This window comes from Oncorhynchus mykiss, chromosome 13, assembly GCF_013265735.2.
Source record: "Oncorhynchus mykiss isolate Arlee chromosome 13, USDA_OmykA_1.1, whole genome shotgun sequence".
Taxonomy (NCBI): Eukaryota; Metazoa; Chordata; class Actinopteri; order Salmoniformes; family Salmonidae; genus Oncorhynchus; species Oncorhynchus mykiss.
The window spans coordinates 42,180,396-42,205,604 of NC_048577.1; the positions used below are offsets into that span (position 1 = coordinate 42,180,396).

At 46.1% G+C, this 25,209-nt stretch overlaps 1 protein-coding gene across 9 annotated transcripts in view; it reads left to right on the plus strand.

Annotated features, from left to right (window-relative positions):
- The window catches only part of LOC110486405 (myocardin-related transcription factor A), a 41,580-nt gene extending 17,208 nt beyond the window's left edge, over positions 1 to 24,372 (plus strand). For 2 of the 9 annotated variants that reach the window (XM_021557979.2, XM_021557978.2), the window contains 15 exons: positions 8,686 to 8,751; positions 15,812 to 15,867; positions 16,017 to 16,092; positions 16,318 to 16,533; positions 19,308 to 19,585; positions 19,725 to 19,978; positions 20,078 to 20,243; positions 20,344 to 20,790; positions 20,910 to 21,743; positions 21,889 to 22,098; positions 22,205 to 22,321; positions 22,670 to 22,819; positions 22,926 to 23,015; positions 23,166 to 23,223; positions 23,324 to 24,372. In XM_021557979.2, the coding sequence (XP_021413654.2) occupies positions 8,686 to 8,751; positions 15,812 to 15,867; positions 16,017 to 16,092; positions 16,318 to 16,533; positions 19,308 to 19,585; positions 19,725 to 19,978; positions 20,078 to 20,243; positions 20,344 to 20,790; positions 20,910 to 21,743; positions 21,889 to 22,098; positions 22,205 to 22,321; positions 22,670 to 22,819; positions 22,926 to 23,015; positions 23,166 to 23,223; positions 23,324 to 23,919 (3,614 nt within the window). In that variant the 3' untranslated portion in view covers positions 23,920 to 24,372. Of the gene's footprint in view, positions 1 to 5,401; positions 6,063 to 7,530; positions 8,482 to 8,502; positions 8,592 to 8,685; positions 8,752 to 12,725; positions 12,825 to 15,811; positions 15,868 to 16,016; positions 16,093 to 16,317; positions 16,534 to 19,307; positions 19,586 to 19,724; positions 19,979 to 20,077; positions 20,244 to 20,343; positions 20,791 to 20,909; positions 21,744 to 21,888; positions 22,099 to 22,204; positions 22,322 to 22,669; positions 22,820 to 22,925; positions 23,016 to 23,165; positions 23,224 to 23,323 lie in introns of those variants that run through there. The other 7 variants (XM_021557980.2, XM_021557975.2, XM_021557977.2 and 4 more) reach the window with 7 other exon arrangements.
- The last annotated feature ends 837 nt before the right edge of the window (positions 24,373 to 25,209 follow it).

Genomic DNA, 25,209 nt, shown 5'->3' on the forward strand with positions numbered 1-25,209 from the left:
AAGATATGTGTGGAGTCAGGTTGTGTGTGTGCAGGGATATCTGTGAGTAACCCTAGCCGCCGTCTGCACCAGTGAAGGGTAGCTGGATATAGCCCCCATAGCCAGCTGGCCTACTATTTAAAACAGTCAGCCCGAGGGGAAGGCTTGGTGAGGGGGTGCTCACATTCTGGAGCCCAGGCCCAGAGAGAAGGATTTAATTTGAGACTTGTTTACCCCACACCCTTCCTCCTGAGTAAGACCTCGATGAAGAGGTGTGAAGGCAGCAGCAGTAACTGTTTGAATGTGGACTCCATCTTGTTTCAAGCACAGAAGGCCCACCAGATACTGAGACGCCGGGGCCCAGTTTCCCAAAAGCATATTAAGTTCATGGTTAGAATCTTCGTAGTAGCCTGGTTAGATTTCCAAGCTGTTTCCCAAAAGCCTTGCTACTAAAGTTGCACCTCTTTATTTACCGACTGCCTCATACCACTCTTAACAGCTAATTGCGTCGTTAGATACATTTGTTGCCCTTCTGCTTCACTTTATACACAGATCTCCGCTAAACATAGAAAAAATATGTTTATCTGTCTCTGTGACCGCAGATAACATCGGAACAAAGTTGACTACAAACACAAAGTTGCCAGTGTTTTTGTAATTGTTACAAACAAGTGAAGGATAAAACAATGCTTCAAATGAACACTGAGATGCATACAGTAAAGGCTCTAGGGCTAAATATTGAAATCGTATTGAGTTCTATTTACAGTAGCTAATTGTAGGCTACTTTCTGTCATTTTTGACTCAACATATTTTGATGTGTAACAATGTGCGCAATTATATGCCCAAACTGATTTAGTGCATTGTTATCGGGTTAGCATTAGAATAAGCCGCCTCATTATTTGCGGCCATAATGTGGTAATAAATCTCTCTAGGAGCTGACCCATTGTCAGTATTGTGAAATAATTAGAATGTTAAGGTAAGATTTGAATGGAGAAAGCTGATCTGAGAGCAGCGCTGCCGTTCTTTCAATCCTATCAGTATGCCACATGCTCCAACGACACACTTAGCGAATGTTCTCTCACTGTGGTGTTTTGGGAGACTCATGTTAGATCTTCTGCCGTTGTAGAGATTCATCGTTAAAACACTCATTAGTCTAATTTCCATCGCTATCAGGAAACCGGACCCAGGCCGGTATCAGGCCGGTATCACCCTAGTGGTTTCCTCTTGGTCTTGGAATAGGAGGTACCCTGATTACACGCAGTGAATGATGACAATTGTCAGTGTCTGTTACCTCTGGCTCTGAAGATCATAATTTCTCCTCAGCGATGTCCTAGCACTTCCATTTAAAGACCCCCCCCCCCCCCCCCCCCCAAGACTGCTTCTAGGAGATGTGATTATTTTACTCCCTGTCTGAGGGTGCTTGGTCACACCAAACCTGCAGGCTAAATGCATCTTCTGGGGTTGGTTATGAAACAGCTGGTAGGTGAACTACCCCTGCTGGGACTACCAGAGGTCAACTCTATATACAGTTTCCTCCTTTCAGAAGTCATAAGGCTTCAGTACTTTATAACCATGTACAGTAGGATCGGCAAGTAGCCTCAGAGTTTTTTTTCTCTAGCTATTTTGTGTTTTTCTCTAGCTATATCAGCAAGGAATTGATTGGATAGTTTGGCAATAGCGGGAATTGGTTTGCATTTAGTACCGGGCTATGGGCTGATTTTGACCCTAGATTCTTAACTTACAGTTAATTTGACCTTGACCATGTATATTTCCGAACATAAACATCACTGATCTAGTAGTCAGAGGATGCCCACAGGGAGCTCTATTTCAGTCTGATAAACATGGATTATTACCACTTTCACTAAAACAGCAGAATGCAACTTTAGGTATTTTGGATATGCTTAGAGCCCCTGTGAGTTATTAGCTTTTCATATCAACAGTATTTATGGCTGACATAAACACACACACACACACACAAAATAAGGATTATCCCTGCAAGCATATGGTTGGTGCCTTATCTGCAGCAAGGGGGATCAGTCTTGATTCATTTTCCCCTTCTTTGTCAAAGTGAACTTTGCCTGAGGATTGTGCACCCTGATTCCAGTGTCACACACACACGCACACACACACACAGTTTGTGGGCATCTGTAAATAGTCTCTTATGTTCACCTTTATTGTGGCCGGCTCTATGAAGCTAGGCCATTACACAAATCTGTTCTAAAACACAAAGTGAATGCCAATAATAATCAACAAGCGCTTCCCTGGGGATTTCCTCTACCTCACATAGTTCTTTGTTATGACCCCCAGGCTACTTCCCAACTTTATTTTAGCTCACCTGATCCACCATTTAATTGAATACAAATGGTAACTTTGGCAGTACACACAGCTGTAGGATACATTTCTGTTTTTAAATGTCTGTTTTGGCAGGTGTTTGTACTTCATCTTTAGAAAATGATTTTAAGGCTTTGATTAGCATTGATGTTTTAATGAGAAGTGGCAGAGCAAAACGTGTTTCACATTTTAATGTTCTAACTCTCTGTCACTGTCTAGCAAATGTTTTGCTTACGAAAGTCGAACGGTGAAGACCGAAACCGTCAAAGACCCAGTCTTGGCTTTGGGACAACACATGTTTCTGTTTGGGGATCTGTGTGGTGGCAGTTTCTTCTCTGGGGCCATTATGGTGTCTGCCTACATCAGGGGTACTGTGTGGGGCCATATGGTGTCTGCCTACATCAGGGGTACTGTGTGGGGCCATTATGCTGTCTGCCTACATCAGGGGTACTGTGTGGGGCCATTATGCTGTCCGCCTACATCAGGGTACTGTGTGGGGCCATTATGCTGTCCGCCTACATCAGGGTACTGTGTGGGGCCATTATGCTGTCCGCCTACATCAGGGTACTGTGTGGGGCCATTATGCTGTCCGCCTACATCAGGGTACTGTGTGGGGCCATTATGCTGTCCGCCTACATCGGGGTACTGTGTGGGGCCATTATGCTGTCCGCCTACATCAGGGTACTGTGTGGGGCCATTATGCTGTCCGCCTACATCAGGGTACTGTGTGGGGCCATTATGCTGTCCGCCTACATCAGGGGTACTGTGTGGGGCCATTATGCTGTCCGCCTACATCAGGGGTACTGTGTGGGGCCATTATGCTGTCCGCCTACATCAGGGTACTGTGTGGGGCCATTATGCTGTCTGCCTACATCAGGGTACTGTGTGGGGCCATTATGCTGTCTGCCTACATCAGGGTACTGTGTGGGGCCATTATGCTGTCTGCCTACATCAGGGGTACTGTGTGGGGCCATTATGCTGTCTGCCTACATCAGGGATACTGTGTGGGGCCATTATGCTGTCTGCCTACATCAGGGGTACTCGAGTACTATTTGAAATGGTAATCTCCTAGTGGGTAAAGGTCCGGATGGATATTGTAATTTCTCGGCGTAGTAACAAACCCCCACCTCTCAACCCACGTGACCCCAACCCTCTTGTTCACAACCCTCTTGTTGGCGTAAAGAAAATCTTGCAGTTTTAAAGCTAATTTCCCACAATTCTACACATTTTGCATGGGGCAGAGCATTTTATTTTGTTGCTGTTTAAAGCAAATGTTCTACAATTCTACAAATGTTTCCATGTCTTATGTGTGTTTTATATGATATCAGGGGTCAAAACTTGACCTACTTCCAAAAAATAAACTCAGCAAAAAAAGAAACGTCCCTTTTTCAGGACCCTGTCTTTCAAAGATAATTAGTAAAAATCCAAATAACTACACAGATCTTCATTGTAAAGGGTTTAAACACTGTTTCCCATCAATGAACCATAAACAATTAATGAACAAGCACCTGTGGAACGGTCGTTAAGACACTAACAGTTTAGACGGTAGGCAATTAAGATCCCAGTTATGAAAACTTAGGGCGCTAAAGAGGCCTTTCTACTAACTCTGAAAAACACCAAAAGAAAGATGCCCAGGTTCCCTGCTCATCTGCGTGCCTAATGCATGCTGCAAGGAGACATGAGGACTGCAGATGTGGCCAGGGCCATAAATTGCAATGTCTGAGACAGCTGATCGTCCTCGCAGTGGCAGACCACATGTAACAACACCTGCACAGGATCGGTACATCCGAACATCACACCTGCGGGACAGGTACAGGATGGCAACAACTGCCCGAGATACACCAGGAATGAACAATCCCTCCATCAGTGCTCAGACTGTCTGCAATAGGCTGAGAGAGGCTGGACTGAGGGCTTGTAGGCCTGTTGTAAGGCAGGTCCTCACCAGACATCACCGGCAACAACGTTCCCTGTGGGCACAAACCCACCGTTGCTGGACCAGACAGGCCTGGCAAAACAATTTCTTCACTGACGAGTGGCGGTTTTGTCTCACCAGGGGTGATGGTCAGATTCGCGTTTGTCAAAGGAATGAGCGTTACACCGAGGCCTGTACGCTGGAGCAGGATCGATTTTGGAGGTGGTGGGTCCGTCATGGTCTGGGGCGGTGTGTCACAGCATCATCGGACTGAGCTTGTCGTCATTGCAGGCAATCTCAACGCTGTGCGTTACAGGGAAGACATCCTCCTCCCTCATCTGGAACCCTTCCTGCAGGCTCATCCTGACATGACCCTCCAGCATGACAATGCCACCAGCCATACTGCTTGTTCTGTGAGTGATTTCCTGCAAGACAGGAATGTCAGTGTTCTGCCATGGCCAGCGAAGAGCTCGGATCTCAATCCCATTGAGCACATCTGGGACCTGTTGGATCGGAGGGTGAGGACTAGGACCATTGCCCCCAGAAATGTCCGGGAACTTGCAGGTGCCTTGGTGGAATAGTGGGGTAACATCTCACAGCAAGAACTGGCAAATCTGGTGCAGTTCATGAGGAGGAGATACACTGTAGTACTTAATGCAGCTGGTGGCCACACCAGATACTGACTGTCACTTTTGATTTTGACCCCCCCCTTTTTGTTCAGGGACACATTATTCAATTTCTGTTAGTCACGTCTGTGGAACTTGTTCAGTTTATGTCTTGTTGAATCTTATGTTCATACAAATATTTACACATTAAGTTTGCTGAAAATAAATGCAGTTGACAGTGAGAGGACGTTTCTTTTTTTTTTGCTGAGTTTATATTAATTTATTTTGTAGTCTGGACCACGGCCTGTATTGACCCCGTTCTGGGACCGGATCCAGACCGCAGTCCACCAGTTGAATATGGGGCATCTAGATTGTGCACAAAGCTCACAGGTGTGCTCTCTTATGTTGGCACTAATGAGCAGAGGTCCCAGGTGCCAAGGGGGAAGTATTTGATTGTGGTTAGGAGGAAAAGGTTTAGCTGAAGTGTGTCGGTGTCTGTCAATGGCGGAGTGAGTGGGTGCAGCAACAGCTGTGACGGTGCTTGATCAAGGATTCACAGGCATTTGACACACTCACAGACCCACACACTCACCTCACTCACTCGTCTGGCTGCAGTAGATACTGGCTCTTGAAACTCATAGCAGCTGTACATTTCCACCTTCTACGTTTCTTTTTTTCCATCTTTTTCATTTGGTTTTGTTTTTTCAATGAGATTTGGGCATTTTTCTGAACTATTCGGAACTTTGTTTGCTAAAAAACAAGAGAAAGAGGAGAGGTCAGCGAGAACACAGTTGTGTATAGAGCACTTTATATGGACTTTTGGAAAACTTCAATCTTCTCATGATTTTTGTCATTTGCACAAGGACCATTTCTATTCTAATGCTCTTATTTTGGTCCGTCGGGCGACATCCTGCATTAATATATTTAGCAGAATCTCGGTGACTTTTCCAGGCGATATCACACACCTGATAATCCATATTGACTGGACTGTATTGGACAGAACTGAACAGAGAATTCTATTTTTGTTACATTTTAATGTTTTTGGACATTATTTGATGGGACCACAGTCTTTCAGTAATACCTATTTATTGTTTTGAACCTGATCACCATGCTGGACACCAACCCGTCCCTTCACACAGACCCCACCTCTTTTGGGCACCCTCCAATCAGCAACAGCATGGATAAGCAACGCATACGATTGGAGTTAGAACGCCGGGCCTGTCAGAGCCTGAGGGAAGGTGGGATTCATATTACGCACACATACACACAAAATCTTTATAATATGAGATGTGGAAGATATGGTTTCGTTGATATCTTTGTTTGTATATATTTTTCAACAGATCTTTTTGATATAGCATCATTATGGAGAATTATTATCCTTACTCTTCCTTACTTGGCTTTCGTTTCATAGCTCTCCACAAAACACACCCAGCTTTACAGTTGAGTTTTTCTCAGTGAATCGTGTGTATTGCGTTGTGCTGCTCAGGCCGGCTGAGTGGGTGTCTGGTGTCTTCTGGGCTGCTGGTCAGGTACTAAGTGGACCTTCTGGCCCCGGTACAGATGGGGCAGTGCCAGGACTCTGTGCCCAGTGGACAATGCTCAGGCACCTGTGGGTGCTGCCAGGGCCGTGACACCAACTGAGTTGGAGCAAGAAGAGCTTAAACAGACTTAGTCGTGACACACTGAGAATCTCACATTGACTTTTAGAGAAACATAAATGTGCTGTGAGGCAGATACGCTGGACCACTGAGTTAAGGTGAGGAATACTGAGACTGATGAAGATACTGTGGTGTTTAGTGTGACACACAGAGACCGGTTTAGATACTAAGACATAGATGGACGCTGGGGGGTAAACAGGGACAGGCTTGAGACACTGAGATGGACTTGGAACCATTGAGACAGACTGTGATTTACCAAGAGGTTATTTGCACCGAGACGTACAGTCTTTCAGAGACACTGTACGATGCGGTAACCCAAAGGCACCTGCCTTGGCAGCCGGTTTGACTTCACAGAGTTTCAAAGGTGGGACAGCATACCTTGGCCCTGATTGAGGAGGGTGTCTGTTCACATGTGTCCCCTCATTCAGCCAGGCCGAGCCCAGGCCTTAGATTTCTGCTTCGGAGCAGTTTGAGTGTCGGGTGATTTACAGTAATATTCCGTGTAACTCAACAGGCTGGGCCGGGCAGAGAGATAGAGTTCCCAGATATTACAGTGTGGTTCACAAATAGAAACCAGCAGGGAGAGGATGGGTTTCATCTCAGGGTCGGGATGGAGGGAAGGGAAGGTTTTGGAAATATTCTCAAACAAGTAAACGATTGAATAGGCGATTGTAGAAAAAGTGCACAGGAAGTTTTGAAGTGACGCACAGAGAACGGTAACAATACATAAATTGAGCACAAAGGGAGTTATGGAGAGGGACAGGTGGTAGGAAAATGTAATGTTCTCGTTTACATCACATTAAGTAAGGTACAGAGAACGGTAATGAATTCCAATTGTGGTATTTCAGAGTGAGCATTTGCCTAGAAAATATTCTGTATAAGCACCTGGCATCATTCCCCTGTCAGTCCTTGGCACAACCAGCAAACCATCTGCCACTGGAGGAGTGTCTGTGATTGTGCCCCCCCCCCCCCCCCGGGACTATTGGGAGTGCTACGTCAAGCGCCCATATATGAGAGAAGAGGATGATTTGGCCCAGGCGGCGACAGCCAGGACTGTCAGAAATGTTGACGCTGGTCAGAGATGTGAAAAACCGTGGAGGCTGAGCTCGGAGAGACTGAGACCATGAGAAAGAAGTCCCACATCACCCACACTGATCTCACTCTGACCTATTAGTCAGTATGCTTCCCTGTGGTTCACATGCAGGCAGCAGACCAGCTACAAACACAACTACATCAGGAGGTGCACACAAGCATCACTTTGTGTACAGTACAATGGACTGGTCCAACAATCATACTCTCACACATGAACACCAGGCCACATACTGTATGGCTATGTAGTATACTGTAACAGCTTAACTTCCCCTGGCATGTACAGTATCACATCTCTAATTTCATGAAAACCACTTATGCATGTACTGAGATGTCGGTTTACTTTACCTCACATCTGACAGGAATCACTTACATGAGTCCACTCAGCTCGCTGTGGCTGAAGTGTAAACACGGGATAGCAATGATGATGTGATGCAGAGAACATGTTCTCCATCACTAGCTTTCTGTGTTCCTTCTATAGGCTTGGTCCAGCTGAGATTAGGCAGCTGTTAGCAAGACACATTTATTCATGTCATATACATTTAGTCAGTACAGAAGTATTACCATTTATCTGTACATATACTCCTCTCAATATAACACCTCATTCTATTTGAATTGTGAGTGGTGAATGTGGGCCTTCCTGTTTTTACAAGAAGTCCTCTGTGCATTAGCATTGTTCAAGCCATGCGGAAGTGTCGTCCTCTCTATCTCTCTCTGTGTGGTAGAAGTTGTCAAAACGCGACAACCCGGCTGCTGTTTGAGTGTAGAAACAGGAAGCGCGTGTGTGTGACAGGGACCATCTGCCCGCTATTTCTCCTCCCTGCCTCTGATGATAACCTCTGTATCGGCTGTCAGACGACTCTGTGGGAGGAGAGAGGAGAGAGCGAGGGCCAGAAGAGCAGTGAGTAGGGTACTCTTGGCTTCAACCTCCCAGAAAGATGCACTATATTAATTTACAACACGGCTGTAACCGGCCTTGTATTTCCTCCCAAGGAGAAGAGCACGGAGCGGAAACTGACTGTAGGGCGTTTGGGCTTTCACTATTGGTTGTTGCCCTTGCTGGTTCTGTCTGTAGTGTACTCACCTGACCTCTTGCTGTGTCCCTCTTATGCAGTGCTCCAGCTCAAACTCCAGCAGAGACGGACCCGTGAGGAGCTGGTCAGTCAGGGGATCATGCCACGTAAGTAACTCTCCCGTCCGTCAAACTACCTCATCCCCAAACCCCATCTCCCCTTCCTCTAGCTGCTACCTCACCTCATTAGCTTGCTTTTCAAAGTGAATGGATAATTTGTTGACCTAACCTCACACCCATAAGAATCAGTAAAGCTACTCCATTGTAGTCACCTCACTTGTTTCATAACAGGCACTTAATATACAACCGTATAGTGTCTTACATGGCTTTCAATGCTTTGCTTCATGTTCTAAGGTTCTAGAGATACTGATGATTATACATGTGGTTAAATCGTCTTTTTTCTGAGAAATGTCGTTGTCAGTCTCCAAAGCAAAGTGCATCGAGCTCCTTCCTCTGCTTCTGACTTTTGAATTCTAAACTCATTCAGTGTGTACTGGGGTCTGAATGTTTAACTCATTGCCACATTTAATTTTGAGCTGTTACACTTGTTCTGTTCATTGCACAGTAGATTAATGTTTACATTGCTAAAATAGACTTCCTCTCTGTTTCACACGAGTTAGTTCCAGGAACCTTTTTTTTTTTTTACCAATTTACATCCTCTAACTATATTTAGTACAATATCAGAATGCGCCACAGAACACATTCTGTTTGTTGTAAAATGCATGAAATTTGGTGTCAACATAGTAAATACAGAGGACCTGTTCTATGCCCAAATATATGATTCAACTCATTGTTTGTGAACTACAGCTGTTTCTGTATTGTACTATGGACACAGGGGGTTACTGTTTTTTTTACACATTTCATGAATTATGTCATGTAAATATGTTCAAATTATCAGATTTTAAAAGTTGTATAGATTGCCTAGACCTTATATTAGGGATGCACGATATATCGGTGAACATATCGCAATCGGCCGATATTAGCTAAGAATGCCGGTATTGGCCGATGTCTGTCTAGTTTAACGCCCGATGTACAAAACCCATGTCAAAGCTGACGTGCATACCTATATAACGAAGGTACATGACGTAATGACGCCACGTGAAATTTGGCGCTACACATGCAACACGGCATTCCTAAACTAACCCACAATGTCTGCTGTGTGGAGCGAGCAGTCAAGCAGTCATTTGAAAGAGTAACAAATCGAAGGCGAAATCCATTCAAACCAAGATAATGGAATTCATTGCCCTTGACAATCAACCGTTCTCTGTCTTGGGTGTGTTGGCTTTCGCCGCCTAGTCAAGCACCGGTTAACACTACCAAGTGCGCTATTTTTCAGATGTTGCCCTACCGGAGTTACACCGTAATAGCGTCACTGCTATTAGCTTCACAACATGCATACTATGGAACGCCATTTGGGTCTTTGCATGTCAAAAAAGATAGTAGCACCGTCAAAGCTGTACAAAACAGTCAGCAAACACCTGACCACGAACAATGTATTTACAATACCGCGTTGGTAATAAAGCATCATTTGTTTGACTGCAACTTCTTGGGTAGCTAGCTTTAGCTTGGTAAATAGCTAGCACCAATTCAACCAGCCTGAAAACTGACCAGTAAAAACTGCAATCAATTTCATTATTCTTAGCAATGATTTAGGAATCCTTCTGAGTAAGTATTAGCTAGGTTGCCACTTTGTTGTTCGCCTATTGAAATTGAACTTCAGTTCTTAGAAATAAATAAATAGCTAGCCAGCTACTTAACCCTGTTGCCCAAAGCTAACGTTATAAGCAGCAAGCTAGCTTCATCTGGCTAGTGAGGATTGACCAGGACCGGGTTATGTGTTGTGAAGCTAGCTACAATAAGGATTAGGCATAATAGTGGAATTTGCAGTTTGCCTTCAAAATAAAAGTATGTCATTGACAGTGATGCAAATGAATACAAGTAGTAGAATTATTCCTTTTATTTTGAAGGCTAACCGCAAAGTCCACTTTTGTGGCTAATCCTTATTGTGGCTAGCTTCACATAGATGGGTCCGACGACCATTAATCATATAAGAACTGTCTTATAAATTAGTTATTTTAGATGATGACACCTAGCTATATAGTTAGCTAGCTATAGCTACTGAAACAGATTGTTGTGTTATTTGACATGTATCTTTTTGACACGCAAAGACCCAAACGGCGTTCCATAGAAATCCTGGTTGGGAATGATACGACTGAACAAATGAACAACGAAACAGCAAAGCACGTAAGTGAAAGAAATAGGTTTGGATTAGGTTTTACTGGTAAATGGGGATACACGTAAATGCCAACAAAATAACTTGTGTAACCTTTTTAACTAGGCAAGTCAGTTAAAAACAAATTCTTATTTACATTGACAGCCTGGATGACGCTGGGCCAATTGTGCCCCGCCCTATGGGATTCCCAATCACAGCCGGATGTGATACAGCCTGGATTCAAACCAGGGACTGTAGTGACGCCTCTTGCACTGAGATGCTGTGCCTTAGACCGCTGTGTCCATGTGTGTGTGTGTGTTAACTATTTAACTGTACTGAAATGCTTAAAAGGCAGCAAAAAACATTTAAATCAGTATCGTTTTTTGGATATCGGTATCGGCCAAAAATGTAATATTGGTGCATCACATATTGATATATACAGTGGGGCAAAAAAGTATTTAGTCAGCCACCAATTGTGCAAGTTCTCCCACTTAAAAAGATGAGAGGCCTGTAATGTTGATCATATCTACACTTCAACTATGACGGACAAAATGAGAAAACAAAATCCAGAAAATCACATTGTAGGACTTTTAATGAATTTATTTGCAAATTATGGTGGAAAATAAGTATTTGGTCAATAACAAAAGTTTATCTCGATACTTTGTTATATACCCTTTGTTGGCAATGACAGAGGTCAAACGTTTTCTGTAAGTCTTCACAAGGTTTTCACACACTGTTGCTGGTGTTTTGGCCCATTCCTCCATGCAGATCTCCTCTAGAGCCATGATGTTTTGGGGCTGTTGCTGGGCAACACGGACTTTCAACTCCCTCCAAAGATTTTCTATGGGGTTGAGATCTACAGACTGGCTAGGCCACTCCAGGACCTTGAAATGCTTCTTACGAAGCCACTCCTTCGTTGCCCGGGCTGTGTGTTTGGGATCATTGTCAGCTGAAAGACCCAGCCACGTTTCATCTTCAATGCCCATGCTGATGGAAGGAGGTTATCAAAATCTCACGATACATGGCCCCATTCATTCTTTCCTTTACACGGATCAGTCGTCCTGGTCCCTTTGCAGAAAAACAGCCCCAAAGCATGATGTTTCCACCCCCATGCTTCACAGTAGGTATGGTGTTCTTTGGATGCAACTCTGCATTCTTTGTCCTCCAAACACGACGAGTTGAGTTTTTACCAAAAAGTTATATTTTGGTTTCATCTGACCATATGACATTCTCCCACTCTTCTTCTGGATCGTCCAAATGCTCTCTAGCAAACTTCAGACGGGCCTGGACATGTACTGGCTTAAGCAGGGGGACACGTCTGGCACTGCAGGATTTGAGTCCCTGGCGGCGTAGTGTGTTACTGATGGTAGGCTTTGTTACTTTGGTCCCAGCTCTCTGCAGGTCATTCACTATGTTCCCCCGTGTGGTTCTGAGATTTTTGCTCACCGTTCTTGTGATCATTTTGACCCCACGGGGTGAGATCTTGCGTGGAGCCCCAGATCGAGGGAGATTATCAGTGGTCTTGTATGTCTTCCATTTCCTAATAATTGCTCCCACAGTTGATTTCTTCAAACCAAGCTGCTTACCTATGCAGATTCAGTCTTCCCAGCCTGGTGCAGGTCTACAATTTTGTTTCTGGTGTCCTTTGACAGCTCTTTGGTCTTGGCCATAGTGGAGTTTGGAGTGTGACTGTTTCAGGTTGTGGACAGGTGTCTTTTATACTGATAACAAGTTCAAACAGGTGCCATTAATACAGGTAACGAGTGGAGGACAGAGGAACCTCTTAAAGAAGAAGTTACAGGTCTGTGAGAGCCAGAAATCTTGCTTGTTTGTTATTGACCATAATTTGCAAATAAATTCATTAAAAATCCTACAATGTGATTTTCTGGATTTTTTTTCTCATTTTGTCTGTGAGAGGAGGAGATGTCACAGGAAAGGCATTGGTCTGCTAAACGACCACTGACGGCAGGTGAGTCATGTCCCCTGACTACTTCCTTCGCTCCCCCTCGTTCTCTTGCTTCCCTCCTGAATACATATTTAACCTCCTAGGTCTGAGTATCAGACCATACTGCAAAATAGGTCCTCCTTGCTGGTACTGTCAGTGTGCAGACAGCCACTTCTCTTTCCCCCCATTCCCTCTTACATTTTTGGTGTAGTGTACTTTGAATGGAATAGGGTGCCATTTGGGACACACTCTCTGTCTTATGCAATCCCAGGGTGGCACCACTCCATCCAATCAGAGAGCAGTGAGGAAGTGGTCTCATGTAAAACCAATGTTTGTGTTTGAACCACAGAAAAAGTGAAGAGCTAAATGAGTGTTAGTGATCACTGCTGACCGGAGGACTGGTTCAATTGGAGGCCTGCAACATTTTCTACTCACCGCCTCAGAGATGCGTACACTATATGACCAAAAGTATGTGGACACCTGCTTGTTGAGCATCTCCTTCCAAAATCATGGGCATTAAAATGGAGTTGGTCCACCTTTTGCTGCTGTAACAGCCTCCAATCTTCTGGGAAGATTTTCCACTAGATGTTGGAAAATTAATGTGGGGACTCAGCCACGAGCATTAGTGATGTTGGGCACGGATGTTGGGCGATTAAGCCTGGCTCGCAGTCGGTATTCCAATTAATCCCAAAGGTGTTCAATGGGGTTGAGGTCAGGGCTCTGTGCAGGCCAGTCAAGTTCTTCCACACCAATCTCGATAAACCATTTCTGTATGGAACTCTTTGTGCATGGGGGCATGCTGAAACAGGAAAGGGCCTTTTCCAAACCATTGCCACAAAGTTGGAAGCACAGAATCGGCTGGAATGTCATTGTATATTATAGCGGTAAGATTTCCCTTCACTGGAACTAAGGGGCCTAGCCCGAACCATGAACAACAGCCCCCGGCCATTCACCCTCCACCAAACTTTACCATTGACACTATGCATTGGGGCAGGAAGCGTTCTCCTGGCATCCACAAAACCCAGATTAGTTTTTATTAGATGGCTGTTATAGCGAGTGAAATCACATACTGTGTATTGAATTAAATAACAACCATGTTTATCATGGTTGAAATCATTTAACAATACTTGTGCGACTGCTTGCATGGTTAGCCGGCTGTGGTGTAAGGGTGTGTTTTGTGTCACACTGTGTGAAACTGGGCTATAATAAGCAGACCTGGTGATATCCTACCTTACATGTAGAACTGCTACTAGTAGAACTGCAGAGAAGACGTGATCCACACACCACCATGCATGAAACACTCGTCCTCACGCTCACAGATGCACTTAGGTGACTCTCGTTATTCTGCATTCATAAATTCATCACGGTCCATGATGTTCATCAGCTTAGCCACAGACACAGTCAGTCCATTTAGGAGCACAGGGAAGGACTGAGAAGGATTCTTTCCCCATGTGCATTTCTTCAGTGGCGAGTGGTCAGGATGTACAGTGGTTTGCTCAAGAGGCCAGGTATATTTTTCTTTATTATTTGGTGAAGGAAGGTTCAGGAAACACTTTCAACAATGAATACCTAATTAACATTGCATTAAAGAAGATTAGGGTGCTATGCTATGAGAATGTGAGAGCAACAGCAATTATTGTTTTATTATCTTTCATAAATTAAATTAGAAGGTGTAATGAGGGTCATTTTGTTCAGCCCATACGTCTCGGTTACATAATGGGGTGTTGTGACTAGAAGGAAGGGCATGAAGCCAGACAGGAAGTGAAAAAAGAGAGTGAAAGTGGGGTTCATGTACAGTTAGTTGCACAGACAAACACCCAGCATCAGGCTAAACACGTTCAACTCCACTATAAAAACACATACAACAACAGACTTCAACCAGATGTGAACAATTCAGGATAACACCTAACTCTCAAAGACCTCCTGACTTCAGATCCTGGAATGGCTCTTTTGATGTTGTCAGCACAATGCCTCGATAATGAAGGGGGCTGGGCTTTTTACTGGTTGGCTCTCCTCTGTGTCTTTCTCACTTAAACACCCACAGCCCCCGAGAGCCGCCCCCCTTCCATTACAATAGTTGGATTTTCAAATCAACCCCCGAGGAAGAATAAACAAACGTTTGAGATGGCTGTAGCGTAGCAGGGCCGTTAGATGTTATAACTGCTACGTAGCAGTCCCTCTTGTACCCTAACAGCAGGGCAGTGTGTCAGCAGCGAGGGGGTTGGAGGCCAGTGATGCGGGCGCTCACGCAGATAAATGGGGCTTTTGGCTCTGACCTCATCATCGCCCTCCTGCTCCTTTCTCCTCACTGACAGACAGGCGCGCTGGAACCGCACCGCCCGAGGAGGTCATGTACTCGTCCAGGAGGCTAGGGGGCACAGGGGTCGAGTCCTAGGGGTGTGGGGGTAACAGTGATGTGCCCATGCTCAACGGGGTGAACTGAGGCTTGTGTCGGTACTATGAGGCTGACCTGCGGCCAACTGACCTGACCCGCCCGGTCAGAACACACACTTTGCATTGCAGGGAGGGAGTGAGGGGGGGGCTAATGCGTGACTGACAATCTAGCTAGCACTCTCTTTATCGCTGTCTCGTGTCTCCTCTGACCGCAGAAGCAGGTTACATGTCACTTCTCCCCACAGAAACAAGGTACTGCAGGTACCTACCTATATGATAGCTCAATATACAATACATGCATTACTCTATAGACCGGGACGCAACCTCTATTGGCTGGAGTAATTCTCAGACAGTGGAAAATCACATTCAGGGAGTATGCTTTGATGTCTCCATTCCATTCCCACCTTATGACGATGTCAGACCATGAAAATAGAAACCTGCTATTTGACTCATGAATGACTAGAGGCATACTGATTTTGAGTAGTCAAGTGTAAAATGTAAAGTACATTATGAAGTCATTGCCTGGTACATGAGGACATAAGTTTCTAGCCACTTGTTTTTTTAACAGCAGCATGAACATACACTTTGCCCTGTTAATGTCTTCTCTCTCTCTCCAGCACTGAAAAGTCCAGCTGCCTTCCACGAACAGAGACGAAGTTTAGAGCGAGCGCGGGTGAGTTTCTCTTCATACTCCTCTCACTCTTTGTGGTGTCTGTCAGATGAACACTTTTAAACTGACCCTCAACGGTGAACTGGTTAAAAAGTTAATAATTTCTCCCCTTCTCTCTTCCTCTTTTCTCTTCCTCTTCTCCCCTCTCCCAGACTGAAGACTACCTAAAGAGGAAGATCCGAAGTCGGCCGGAGAGGTCGGAGCTGGTCAGGATGCACATTCTGGAGGGTGAGTTTCTCAGACAGCGCCCCCTCCCTGAGCCATAGGGTGCTGCACCTGAAAAATGTAGGCTACAAAATAAATTCCCTCAATTGTTTGCTCTTCCATTCCATTAGCTGATATTGAGTGCCATAACTGGTAGCTGTGCTGTGTGCTTGTACCTTCATATATGCATCATTACATAAGCATTGATGTTGAAACTCACAGCTTTGATTTCCTGGTTCCCTGATAAAGATCACGTGCCTGATGGTTGTTGGCTGGCTAACCCGCTGTGTGCTGTGTGTTCAGAGACGTCGGTGGAACCCTCCCTCCAGGCCAAACAACTGCAGCTGAAGAGGGCCCGTCTGGCTGACGACCTCAACGACAAGATCTCCCACAGGCCTGGCCCCATGGAGCTCATTCACAAGAACATCCTGCCTGTGCACAGCAGCATCAAACAGGCCATCATAGGTAACTAAAGCAGCAGCATCAAACAGACCATCATAGGTAACTAAAGCAGCAGCATCAAACAGGCCATCATAGGTAACTAAAGCAGCAGCATCAAACAGACCATCATAGGTAACCAAAGCAGCAGCATCAAACAGACCATCATAGGTAACTAAAGCAGCAGCATCAAACAGGCCATCATAGGTAACTAAAGCAGCAGCATCAAACCGGCCATCATAGGTAACTAAAGCAGCAGCATCAAGCAGGCCATCATAGGTAACTAAAGCAGCAGCATCAAGCAGGCACAGTACCACTCCATATTATGTAGCCACACTAGCAAATGAGCTTTCATGATCACTACACTATTCTATCATTTCAACAGCATCAAACAGGTTATTGTAACAAGTCCTCCATTCCACAAGCCCCATGTTTCCAATTGCCACAATTCACTAATTCGCTCACTGGCGTGACGACCTGCTGAATAAGCAAAAATAGTCCACCCAGTGACACTATATGAAGGTCATCAGGAACAGGTACTGAATAAAATCTCATATGAACTCTGCTCACACCAGACCCAGTCACACATCATATAAATACTGTGCATATGTGTGTGTCTCAGTGTACAGTGCGTTCGGAACGTTTTCAGACCCCTTGACATTTTGTTACGTTACAGCCTTATTCTAAAATGGATTCAATAGTCCCCCCCCCCCCCCCCCCCCCCCAATCTACACACAATGGCCCATAATGACAGCAAAAACAGGTTTTTAGAAATGTTTTCTGAATTTATTAAAAATAAACTGCAATATCACATTTATATAAGTATTCAGACCCTTTGCTCAGTACTTTGTTGAAACACCTTTGGCAGCGGTTACAGCATTGAGTCTTCTTCTCTGCAGATCCTCTCAAGCTCTGTCAGGTGGGATGGGGAGCGTCGCTGCATAGCTATTTTCAGGTTTCTCCAGAGATGTTCATCAGTCTGAGGTCCTGAGCGCCCTGGAGCAGGTTTTCATCAAGGATCTCTTTGTGCTTTGCTCTGTTCATCTTTCCCTCAATCCTGACTAGTCTCCCAACCCCTGACGCTGAAAAAAATCCCCACAGCATGATGCTGCCACCACCATGCTTCACTGTAGGGATGGTGCCAGGTTTCTTCCAGACAGAACGCTTGGCCTTCAGGCCAAAGAGTTCAATCTTGGTTTCATCAGACCAGAGAACCTTGTTTTTCATGGTCTGAGAGTCTTTAGGTGCCTTTTGGCAAACTCCAAGCGTGCTGTCTTGTGCATTTTACTGAGGAGTGGCTTCAGTCTGTCCACTCTACCATAAAGGCCTGATTGGTAGAGTGCTGCGGAGATGGTTGTCCTTCTGGAAGGTTCTCCCATCTCCACAGAGGAAATCTGGAGCTCTGTCAGAGTAACTATTGGGTACTTGGTCACCTCCCTGACCAAGGCCCTTCTCCCCCGAATTTCTAAAAAAACTGTTTTTGCTTTGTCATTATGGGGTATTGTGTGTTCATTGCTGAGATAAAAAAAATGGAATCCATTTTAGAATAAGGCTGTAAACGTAACAAAATGTGGGAAAAGTCAAGCGTCTGAGTACTTCTCGAATACACTGTGAATGCACTGTATGCGTGTTAAACGTGAGAACCTTTGCTTGTCCCTCCTGGCCATCTCCTCCTCCAGTCAAAATGAACATATTGATGTTCAAGTTGGTGTTCTCCCACCATGCCCATCTAGAAGGGCATTGCCTGCCTTCAGATGCTTCTAAGCTGCTGCCAACCATGGAGATATCATTCTTAACCTTAGATATGTATTTATACACATTCATGACTCTGATGAGCAGGGGCCAACCTCATTGCCCACCTCCCCACTGCGGGGCCCTCATGGGCGCAAATTATATTAATAATACTAATGTTTGTTCGCATTTGTGCGTTCGCGGTTCACAGAAACATGTCGATTTCAATTTCACACGACACTATAAAATGTGAGAGTGTCAGTTTGTGTGGATGTGTGTGTGTGCACGCATCAAGACATGACTTGGCACAGTTGGTTGGATTAGATGTAAAGTAAATGTATTGCCACACCAGACTTCACATAACAAGTAGTCTCTACTCTGCTGTTAAACCGTGAGATAAATGAGATGAATGAGCATGGTTCAATCTCAGGGGATTGCCCCGGCTGTCATTGGTTCTCAATAACAACAATCAAATTACAGGCAGTCATATCCACACAGAGAACAGGGACATGACCTCAACCTGTGCTGCTTTCCACACGCTTAGAGACACACACACACACACACACACGGTGGTGCAAAGGGGAAGCCATCACATGGTTCAGGTAGAGAATGAATTAAACCCCATATTGGTTATTCATCATCTCCCACTGATGGGAAATGAATAGCCAACGGTGCTCGCTGAGCGCTCCAACTGCCTGCCTCCTGTAAATAAAAGATCCATCCTGGTCTTTATCAAAGGCATGGGGATGTACCAGCCATATACAATGTGATGATAAAGCCCTGGGCCCAGCAGGCCTCCATCTCCTCCTGCTGCCTGCCTGCTGCCACTGCAGGAATCTCTGTTGATGCTGACTGACTGACTGACTGCTGAGAGGAATGATGGCATGGCTAATTTTGACACATTTTTTACATGGCTCTCTCTCACTACTCTCACTATCACAACAACGATGACTGAACTGTCACTGGTGGCTCGTTATTCTACTTTCTCTCACTGTTTATCTCCCTCTTTTTTTCCCCCCCTCTTCACTCTTTTGTTCCGTCTTCTCTTCATCCCACTTTCTCTCCCTCAGAGACAGACTTCCCCAAGGTTGCTGGGGAGATATCCTCCTTTGATGAGGACAGTAGTGATACTCTCTCTCCTGAGCAGCCCATTGGTCAGGAGTCTCCGCTGGGCCACGGCCCTCTGCCCTCTCCCCCCGACGTCCTAGCTTGCAACAGCACCCCCACACAGTTTCTCACTCAGGTTCCTCCACCACCCCCTCCTCTTCCTCCCTTCTATGGGCCCTGCCAACCAGTGAAGTTGAGCAATGGGACAGCAGTTCTGAGAACCGCCCCTGCACTGATCAAGGTTAGTGGCAGCTGTCACAGCTAATTCTGAGTATTGTACCAAAGTCCATTGTATTATTAGTTTAGCATTACTTATGTTGTTAACAGTAGACTAGTCCAGTGTTTAATCCACTACGTTTCAATGATTCTTCCCCCTGCAGTCCCAGCCAAAGCCCACCTCAGAGCGCCCCCCTCAGCGATCCAAGAAGCCCAAGGACAACAAGCCCAAGGTGAGGAAGCTGAAGTACCACCAGTACATCCCTCCGGACCAGAAGGCCGACCACGAGCCGCCCCCTCAGCTGGACTCCACCTACGCCAAGATCCTCCACCAGCAGCAGCTCTTCCTCCAGCTGCAGATCCTCAACCAGCAGCAGCAACACTACAACTACCACACCATCCTTCCTGCACCACCCAAGTGAGTGTGTGTGTGTGTGTGTGTGTATACAACTTCACATACCCATCAACTCCAGCCTTTATCCTATCATCGTTTTGACTCTCGTTTTTTTCTCTCCAGACCACTAACAGATCAACCACCTCCCACCAATGGCCCCTCTCCTTCTCCGGCCGTGCCCGCCTCCTCGACATCCTCCTCCAGTCAAAGTGCACCAAGCCGGCAGAATGTCACACATGTGGGAGGGGCCACACCAGGTTCTTTGCCTCCTAACCTGGACGACCTGAAGGTCAGTAAAAGCCGTTGCATTTATCAAGAGTTGACTGTGTTGACAAAACCAACTGTGTGTCTAAACATTTCACATTCTGACACCTTCTTTTGTCCTCCAGGTGGCTGAACTGAAGCATGAGCTCAAACTGCGGAGCTTGCCTGTATCAGGCACCAAGAATGACCTCATCGAGCGGTTGAGGAACTACCAGGCTCAGCAGAACAGTCGGGGTGGTGGTAGTGCAACAACTACAACAGCAGGGGGTGCCACAGGGTCTGGGGCCGGAGCTTCCAAAACCAACCACCCAACACAACAAAAACAACTACTAAAACAGCAGCAACAACAACTTTCCCAACACCAGGCCCTGTCGTCTGTGGTCCACCAATCAGGAGAAGCAGGTGTGGTAACCTTGGCAACCTTCCCGTTCATGACCACTGCTCCACAGCAGATCATGCACTTTGGCAGCACTAGCTCCTCCCCACCAGTCTCTCCTGCCCCCTCGGACCGCTCGCTAGCTGGGATGAGTCCAGATGAGACGAGCTGTAATGGAGACTCATTTGGGGAGATGGTAGGTCTCCTTTATATATCAGATGTGTCCTTGCTTTTAAATGTATTTATTTTTTTATAGTGCCCAGATATCAGGTTGTATGGTTTGAATCTTGAGACTACTTTTCTCTTTCCAAATAGGTAAGCTCTCCCCTCACCCAGCTAAGCCTCCATCCCTCCCCACAGCACCGTGGCACTATCAAAGAGGAGTTGAGTGGCTCGGCCCCAACAGCCTGCCAATTCTCCATGGCTGCTCTGCAGAAACGCCTGCAAGTAGCACCCCCGTCTGTGAACAAGGACCAGATGCTGCAGGAGAAGGACAAGCAGATCGAGGCGCTGACGTGCATGCTAAGACAGAAACAGCGGCTGGTGGAGACCCTGCGCGTCCAGCTGGAACAGGGCAAGAGAGGGGGCCGGGACGCCCCCCCAGAACCCCTGGGCCTTGTCAGGGTGAAGGAAGAGCCCCCAGACATCCCCAGCATCCCCTCCACATTTTGCCCCATTGCCCGCTCCCCGACTCCTTCCCAGTGCCACATGGAGGTCACCAAGATGACCATCAAGCAGGAGGTCGGGGATGTGGAAGAGGCCGTGGAGCTGTCCTTGGAAGCCCCACCTCAGCAGGTGCAGTTGGAGAAGATCCAGGCACAGCAGCTGGAGCAGCTGAAGGTGCAGCAGACGCAGCAGATCAATGCGCTGCAGCTGGCACAGCAGCAGGCCTTGCAGCAGCTGCTCCTACAGCAGAACCAGCAGAATCTGCAGAAACACCGCTCACAGCAGAGAAAGAAGAAGTCCCACAAGCAACAGCTCAAGCAGCAGCAGCAACAGCTACTGTCCCAACAACAACAGCAGATACAATCAAAGAACCAACAGCTGTTACAGTCAAAGCATCAACAACAGCAGATATTGCAGGCACAACAACAACCACAGCAGATATTGCAGGCACAACAACAACAACAGCAGCTGAAGTCACAACAGGTCAGTGGCAGTCAAAACAGCTCAACGGCTTGTCACAACAAGAGCTGCAGACAGTGACAGCAAAACAATTGTGATCCCAGTCAAAATAGTCAGTGTGTCACCTTGTGTTAGTCTCTCACTGACTAATGCCTTTGGTCTCTTCCAGGTGTCTCAGATGTTCCTCAATCAGCAGTCACGCTCCACCACTTCCTTCCCCTTGGATCTCCTCAAGACACACTCCACACCTACCCTGGTGACAGACAGCAACGGCAACCATTTCCTCATCGCACTAACCAATCACTGTGCCGAGAGCCAAGGGAGTGATATGCCACAAGGCACTCCACAGGGCAAAACATCCAATCGCATCATACTGCAGGTAAACATTTAAATCCCTCTTTCACTCAAACCTAATGTTTTTGTTTAGGGACTCCTTGTGCTGCTTACTTTTCTTCTCACGCTATTTCTCTCCTTGGTCTAACCAGAGACTGCAGTCAACTCCCACCAAGCTGCCCAGCCAATCCCCTCTTCAGTTGTCCAGCAGTGACACCCAATCAAAACCGAAAACTCAACCAGGCCTCGTGAAACAGCCAACCAGAAAGGTAAGGGAAGGTTTCTAAAAGCCTGATATGTAGGATGTCCGTTGAACATCAACTGACTGGCTTGTTGCTAATGTCCCATTAAGTGAGAGAGTCATTCAGAAATGCCTCGGTGACTCCAATAATTGGCTGTGTTATGTGAATTAATAATATAAACCCTGTAATACGCTGACAGAATCCTTGATGTATATATATAAGCGCTGATAACTAATGCAATGTAATAGTGATTATTATTCTGGTAATTGCTGTAATGATATTTCTCATCTTTGTGATTTATGTTTTAAGCTCAGAATGAAGATTTCAGCTCATTTGCATCTCAGCTAATTAAGATTTATCTCCCATTTTGCTTAGGGACAGAAGGCGGGGCTGCAGATGTCAACCAATCACTCCCCAGGGGTCGCTCTCTCCTTCTCTGCCCCGCCCAATCTCCAGCCTTTCTTCCCCAATGATGACTCCTCCCCTTCTGAAAAAGACACCTCCCCCTCTCCTCCAGCTCAAACGGTAATTGTGAACTTGTTAAAACTTGTACTGTAGTTGCGGTTCTCTAAAGGGACAAGTTAATAGTATACATTTTTAAGACATGAGAACATTGTTCTATTTCCATCAGGAGGATTTGAGTCCAGGTCTTGACCATGAACCCCTGTTCAGCCCTCCTTCTCCCAAACAGACGCCCTCCCCTAACCCACCGGATGACAAGGTAACCCACGCCGCCTGGTTGTCTCTCTGTTTCTATGTTTGTGTCTCAGAGGTCTCATAATGGACAACCATGCCAAGGCTCTTCTGAAATTCACCTCTCAACTCAGTGGCTGTGTCAGGACTTACTCTTCTCCCTGTGTCTTGCTCCCAGGATAATGGATCCACCCAGCATATGGACGACCTCTTCGACATCCTGATTCAGACAGGAGGTGAGTGTTGAATGGCGATAGAAGAAGAGCTCCTCCTGGTTTCCTGATTCAATATTTGTCTCCTACTGGTTGACATTTCTTCTCTCTCCTCCTCTCCCAGAAATCTCAGCCACCTTCAAACCAGCGCCCGACCCTTCCCTGGCACGACTGCGCCCCAACACCCCTTCCCCTTCCCACTCTCAGGCCCCCTCCCCTCTCCAGCTGCAACTCCACTTCTCGCCCTCCACCCCTCCCGAACCCGAGACCCCCCAGCCAGGCCAAGGGGAGGAGGAGGAGCTGCAGGCGCCAGCCACCGATGATCAGGACGTAAGCAACACAGGAAGTGGACGTCTGGAGGACTTCCTGGAGAGCACCACGGGCAAACCCCTCCTGGGGGTGGAGCCTGGCGGGCCCCTGACCCTGATTGACGACCTTCACAATCAAATGCTAAGCACCCCCAGCATCCTGGACCACACATCCTCGCCCATGGACACCTATGAGCTGTCGGGCTACACAGCCAACCCCCCTGGCCTGGACTTCGGAGACCATGCCCTGGACAGCATGGATTGGCTGGATATCACCATGGGAGGGGCGAGCAACGAGATTGCAGGGCTCGCCCCACTGGGTCCCCTGGGCCCCCACACTCCCCCCAGCGTCTTCTCAGCAGACTTTCTGGACAGTTCAGACCTGCAGCTCCACTGGGACTCCTGCTTATAGCCCTGGACAGTTTTAGTGTCATCCACACGGCAGGATGCTGATGTTACGTTGTCAAACTCTTTCTCTCTTTTCTCAACGTACGGTACAACGACTCAAAAACACACGGGCTCTACTGCACGCTGAACTCAGTCCCTCTTACTGAATAACACTTTGATAGATTTCTTATGTATACCCATACGTTCTATAAGGCAGGCCCTCTTACACACGTAGCTCATACAGTAATACCTTTGTTAACAAACCCTGCGGACTGTAGTTGATGATGCTCCTTCATCTGAGCCAGTCAGCAGCTTACCGTAGCCACCCATCTAGACTATTGTCTACGTTTATTATTGCCCTTAGTAGTATTAGTAATAGTATGGCGATATTGTAACAATGTTGAACCAGTAATGTGAGAACAAGACGATAATCACATCTGTCTAGCAGCTTTAGGGTAAAAAAAAAAAAAAAAAAAAACACAACCTACTTATTTTCATGAGAACTTTAGAGGAGATGATCAGGGAAGCCAAGGTGAAGGAGAATCAAGTAGCTATTTGTTAGCATGAATGCATGCAGGTGTCAGACCGTGGCTCCAGTGTAGCAGTCTGGTGACAGCAGCTCTGACTGAGTAGGAGAACTGCAGCAGGAGCCCGGTACAGAGGAGAGACACACAGACAGTGACATTTGACTATGATATATTTTTTCCCATAATATGGGGTGTAGTTTGGAATATATTTGAAAATGCCAGGAAACATGATTTCATGTTTTAGAACACGTGGTCTTACCCTCTTAGCTTTAATGATATTGCTATAGAACATTATGACAGACGTGATAGGATTTGATATATTTGATAAAAAGGAGAACCTGCTTTTTTTAACAGAGGTATTGCTGCTACGTAGTGTACTTGATCTCCCTTGGACGTAGGTTCATTTTCATAGACGCACAGAACTATATGTCAGCCAGTACTGTAGCTAAAGTAAGTTATGGTTAAGAGATCGCAAAGATGGGAATGTTTGTTTCATTTGAACCTATATAAGCAATTAAGTATGCGGAGATGACGTGTTTCGTGTATACTGTAGTCCACTCCATCAATTATAGTGATGCCTACTGAACCAGGAGCCGCATTGGTGAATCACAAATGCTGTGTTGTTATTTTGGGTGCCCCTTAACATCGTGACTGTATTATTATTAATATGTACTGTATCAGTACCTTTGCCAAACCATTTTTTAATAAAGTCCTCCCTATAAATTCTTGCTGTAATATACCAATTTAGACACTGAAAATGTATTATAATGCAGTTATTTTTTTGACTT